At 47.0% G+C, this 5,714-nt stretch overlaps 1 protein-coding gene across 1 annotated transcript; it reads right to left on the bottom strand.

Moving 5' to 3' along the window:
- Positions 1 to 255: 255 nt before the first annotated feature.
- Positions 256 to 1,260, bottom strand: LOC105869722 (olfactory receptor 7A17-like). Its single transcript, XM_075998391.1, has one exon. It carries the CDS (start codon positions 1,252 to 1,254, stop codon positions 256 to 258), a length of 999 nt encoding a protein of 332 aa, XP_075854506.1. The 5' UTR covers positions 1,255 to 1,260.
- Positions 1,261 to 5,714: the final 4,454 nt, after the last annotated feature.

The raw sequence follows: 5,714 nt of genomic DNA on the forward strand, positions 1-5,714 counted from the left end.
AGCATGTTTCCATTGCACGAGTCTAAGTGAGAGGAATTGCTTTATTGAGATGTAGGAAATTCGCCTATTTAAAGGATATAACCTGACACATGTTGGCCTACGTGCACCCCCATGAAACCATCAGCACAATCAAAATAGTGAACCCCCAAAAGTTCTCTCATGTGCCCCTGTGATTCCTCCCGGTCCTTCCCCAGGTGAGCAATGACCTGCTTTTGAGTGGGGGCGGATCCAGCTGCTCCCAGTGGCTTTATTCCATTACTGAAGAGCTTGAACCATGGTTTTCCATGAAGGATCAGGGCCCAACCTCCGTGATGTCACTGAGAGAGCAATTCCTCTGCCAAAAAGTCTCCTCAGAGCCCCTTTGATGTCCCTGTTCCTCAGGCTGTAGATGAAGGGGTTCAGCATGGGGGTGACCACGGTGTACATCACCGAGGCCATCGCACCCCTTCTGGAGGGCTGGGCTGTTCCAGAAGTTAGGTAGACCCCCAGGCCCGTACCGTAGAACAAGGAGACGACGGAGAGGTGAGACCCACAGGCGGAAAAGGCTTTGTACTTCCCTCCAGCAGAGGAAATGCACATTATGGAGGAGATAATTCTAGAATAAGAAAAAAGGATCCCAGTCAGGGGAATAGCACCGAGCAGAGCAGACAGAAAATACAGCAGGATGTCATTAACGAGGGGGTCAGAGCAGGCGAGCTTGAGTATATAAGCAAGTTCACAGAAGTAGTGGGGGATTTCTGCTTCTTCGCAGAAGGACAGCCTCAAAACCATCAAACTTTGCAGCAGAGAATGCGTCAGGCAGATTATCCAAGAAAGCAAGAGCAGAAGACCACAGAGGCGGGGGTTCATGATGACCGTGTAGCGCAGGGGGTGACAGATGGCCACGAACCGGTCATAGGCCATCACGGTCAGTAGCAAACTATCTAGTCCACCAAAAAGCAAGAAAAAACACATCTGGGCGAGGCAGCCTTTGTATGTGATGGCTTTGCTGTGCGTCTGGATGTTCACTAACATCTCGGGGACGGAGGTGGAGGTGAAGCAGATGTCAGCAAAGGACAGGTTGGAGAGGAAGAAGTACATGGGGGTGTGCAGGCGGGCGTCGGAGATGACGGCCAGGATGATGAGCAGGTTCCCGAGCACCGTGACCAGGTACATGGACAGGAACAGCCCAAGGAGGACGGGCTGCAGGTCCCTATCTTCTGAAAGTCCCAGAAGGAGGAATTTTGGAATAGCTGTTTGGTTCCCTGGTTCCATATAACTTATGGAAATTGCCTGGAAAGAGAGGCAAAACGTAACGTCCAAACAATGATAAAACAGGAATGTGCCACACGCTTTCAACTCATTCACTCACGAAATCTTATATTTTATTATCTAAGTGGTTTGCTTTCTTTAAGCTGACCAAGGTTTCTTCAATGCTACCGTCCCTCCCTTGCTTCTGTCGCTACTCCCCGGAATGCCTTGTCTTTAAAATGAGTGTTCCACCTCTTGTCAGTTTTTTTTAACTAACTTACATTTCTGCTTTCTCTGCTCTGATTAGTCCCTGAGATGTGGAAGAATAGGGATGGGAGGGGAAGAGGTCAGTGGGAAAAGCTCAACAACAGCAAGGAGCACTGTCTCCTGACAGCTCTGAAACCAAAAGCGTCAGGTAGTTCTGAATGTCCGGTTGGGATAAAATTAAACAAGCAAGCAAGAAAACTTGCTGAAACCCCACAGATGTTGTGGGTTTGATTTCAGACAAATGCAATAAGGCAAATATTGTAATAAAGTGGGGCACGCAAAGTTTTTGGTGTCCCGGTGCATATAAGTCATGTTTACACTATACTGTAGTCTGTTAAGTGTGCAATACCATTATGTCCAAAAAAATGTGCATACCTTAATTAAAAAATATTTCGTTGCTAAACCATGCTAATGAAAAAAAAAAAATGAACACACCACACCATGCAGGGGTCTACTTTGCATAGTCCTTTTTTTTTTTTTTTTTTTTTTTTTTGAGACAGTCTCACTTTGTTGCCCAGGCTAGAGTGCCATGGCGTCAGCCTAGCTCACAGCAACCTCCAACTCCTGGGCTCAAGCAATCCTCCTGCCTCAGTCTTCGGAGTAGCTGGAACTACAGGCTTGCACTAGCCTGTGGAAGGCTGAGGCGGGAGGATCACTTGAGGTTAGGAGTTCAAGACCAGCCTAAGCAGGAGCGAGACCCCATCTCTACAAAATATAGAAAAAATTAACCAGGCGTGGTGGTGTGCACCTGTAGTCTCAACTTCTTGGGAGGCTGAGGCAGGAAGATCGCTTGAGCCCAGGAGTTTGAGGTTGCTGTGAGCTAGGCTGACACCACGGCACTCCAGCCTGGGCAACAGAGTGAGACTATATCTCAAAATAAAAAATAAATAAATAAAGAATGTGATTCTTAAATGCTTTTGGAATATCAAGTAGTCAAGCTTAAGGAATACTCTATCGACTCAGTCAAATTTCCAAGAAAGTTTGTAGCAAAAGATAAATAATGTGGCCAGGTGCAGTGGCTCATGCCTGTAATCCTAGCACCCTGGGAGGCTGAGGCAGGAGGATCGCTTGAGCTCAGGAGTTTGAAGTTGCTGTGAGCTATTGTGATGCCATTGAACTCTAGCCCTGGTGACAGAGTGAGACTCTGTCTCAAAAAAACAAAAATGTCATCAAGCAATGCATGACTGCACTTCTTCATGTGCCCGTCCTAGCTTAGTGTCAGGCAGAAGGGAGGTGCTGTGTAGATGTGGAAATGTCCCCTCTAGAAAAAAGAAAAGTGTGGTTGGGTGGGGGGGAGATCTTTAAGGGGGGGTAGGTTATAAGGAGGAAGTCCAGAAACTGAGAGGCAGAGTTGCAGCCGGGTCCCTTGAAATTGTTCTTTCCTGGTATCTTTTTTTTTTTTTTTTTTGAGACAGAGTCTCACTTTGTTGCCCAGGCTAGAGTGAGTGCCGTGGCGTCAGCCTAGCTCACAGCAACCTCAAACTCCTGAGCTCAAGAGATCCTCCTGCCTCAGCCTCCCGAGTAGCTGGGACTACAGGCATGCGCCACCATGTCTGGCTAATTTTTTCTATATATATTAGTTGGCCAATTAATTTCTATTTATAGTAGAGATGGGGTCTCGCTCTTGTTCAGGCTGGTTTCGAACTCCTGACCTCGAGCAATCCGCCCGCCTCGGCCTCCCAGAGTGCTAGGATTACAGGGGTGAGCCACCGCGCCTGGCCTCTTTCCTAGCATCTTTTATGACTGAAATAATGTAACGTTAGACTCGGCCCTTGGTTGTTTGCTCCAGTGAACTGTTTCCTTCCTTCTCTACACTCCTTGTTCTTGGAGGAATTACTAACTGTGGGTGCACTCTTTCTTTGCCAAGCAGGAGGAGAGAACTCCAGGGTCAGGAGGAGCATCTATGAGTTGTTTGTTTTGCAGAAGGAATGACGGCCCCTGAAAAAGTTGTGCCTAGTAAGAATGGTTCTTCAAGGTGTTATCTGAGACTGAAAACACCACAGACTTCCTCCTACTCCATCCCCAGCTGCTCATTAAACTCACTGCCTCATCTTTGGGAGAAGGCTGATCTGAGAGCTGTTCTCTCCTGTCTTGTCACTTTGGCCAAAATGAATAATAAACCTTTCTCTGTCTCCAAGCACCAGGGTCGCAGTGTCGGGCTTTAGCTGCACGACGGGTACACAAGCCTGAATTTGGGGTTCTGCAACACAGTAAAAGGAGAGCAGACCTGGAGACAGAGATAAGAATATAAAGTGTGTGTTCTCTTCAAGCCCCCTCCAGAGTAGACTTTCTCCTTATCCCTGATTCTGCATCGGCAAAGCCCGGCCCACGTGTAAAAGTGTACATCCCATCCCTTCTTACCTCTTTGCCACGGCACTTTTTTTTTTTTTTGAGATGGGGTCTTGCTATGTTGTCCAGGCTAGTCTCAAACTCCTGGGCTAAAGCAATCCTCCGAACTCACCCTCTCGCATAGCTGGGATTGCCACGGGACTTTCTGAGTGAAGATAGAGCATCCCAGTTCTGCAGTTTGGGCTCACTTTTCTTTGCTTCTTCCAGTGGAGGGCTAATAAGACAGCACCATGCACCCGGAAAGGCAGAGACAAAGAGCTAAGCAGGGAGCCCAGGACCGGCCTGCCACCTGGGGGTGGCTCAGGGGCATTTCCTCCTGACCTGGGATAGGTGAGCTGGAGGCAAAAGGGCACAGGTGTATTATCTGGGGGCTGAACCCCTTTGCTGGTCATTAAATAAATTGCTGTTTTGACTATGTGTTTCTGGAGATTTCCCCTCTTGGGGGTCAGGGGAGTGATCTGTTCTCCTGTGTTTATCCACTCGGAGCAGATCTAGAGCCACATGTAAGATCTGCCCCTCAACTTCTCCAACCCCCACTGGGTCTTTTTATCTTGCTAAAGCAATTCTTCCCTTGAGGGTGGCCTCCAGTATACTCAGCTTCCTTTTAGGAAAATCTTACTACATCTCCAGTCTCTTGGCAAGCCTGAGAATTAAGAAATGCTTTTGAGTGCCAAGCTGTGGTGGGTCACTCCTGTAGTCCCAGCTTCTTGGGAGGTTTAGGTGGGAGGATCACTTGAGGCCAAGAGTTTGAGACCAGCCTGGGAAGTATAGGAAAACCCCATCTCTAGGGAAAAAAAGTGAAAAAATGAACCAGACATGGTGGCACATGCCCCTGTGGTCTTAGCTACTCAGGAGACTGAGGCAGGAGAATCGTTTGAGGTCAGGAGTTGGAGACCAGCCTGGACAACATAGCAAGAACCCATCACTACAAAATATATGAAAAAAAATTAACCGGACATGGTGGCTCATGTGTCCATGGTCTTAGCTACTGTGGAGCTGAGGCGGGAGGGTCACTTGAGCCCAGGAGTTCCAGGTTACAGCGAGCTATGATTGTGCCACTGCACTCCAGCCTGGGAAGCAGAGCAAGATCCTGTCTCTAATAAAACAAAACAAAAAAGAAACACCTTTGGTCAAGTTTTCCTCAGTGTCCAGAGCCTTCTCTGAGGTTCCCATGGATGCCTGTGGCCCATAATTTGGAACAAGAATCAAAGTAGCGCAAGGAGGGTTAGAGAGATAGGGCAACTTGCCACAGGGCCACCAAAGTAACAGAGCAAAGAGCTTGGCCCCACTTGAGCTTAAAAAGGGGTGTAGGTTGTGAACTGAAACAAAATTCTAAGTCGTATATTTGGGTTGTGATTTTTCTTGTCCATTCAGCCAGTCTATGTCATTTAAGTGGGACATTTAGATGGTTCAGGTTCAGTGTCAGTATTGATATGTGATGTTTTGTTCATGATGTTGGATGACACCTTGTTGTTTTGTTTTGTCTATTGTGTTTTTTTTTTATAAGAGCTGTGAGCTTTATCTTTTGGGTGTTTTTACACTGGTGGGTTCCTATTGTGCTGTTCCATGTGTAATGCAGTTCTCAGTATTTTCCTGTAGGGCAGGTCCGGTACAGACAAATTCCCTTAGTGTTTGCTTGTCTGGAAAAGTCTTTATTTCTCCGTCGTTTATGAATCTTAGTTTTGCAGAGTATAAAATTCTTGCATGGCAGTTGTTCTGTTTAAGAAGAGTAAAAGATGGAGCCCTAACCCCTTCTGGCTTGTAAAATCTGCACTGAGAAATCTGCTGTTAGCCTGATGGGCTTTCCTTTGTAGGTTAGTTCTTGCCTTCAACTTGCAGCTTGTGGAATTTTCTCCTTCATTTTTTAT

Source organism: Microcebus murinus, chromosome 27 (genome assembly GCF_040939455.1).
Source record: "Microcebus murinus isolate Inina chromosome 27, M.murinus_Inina_mat1.0, whole genome shotgun sequence".
NCBI classification, from domain to species: domain Eukaryota; kingdom Metazoa; phylum Chordata; class Mammalia; order Primates; family Cheirogaleidae; genus Microcebus; species Microcebus murinus.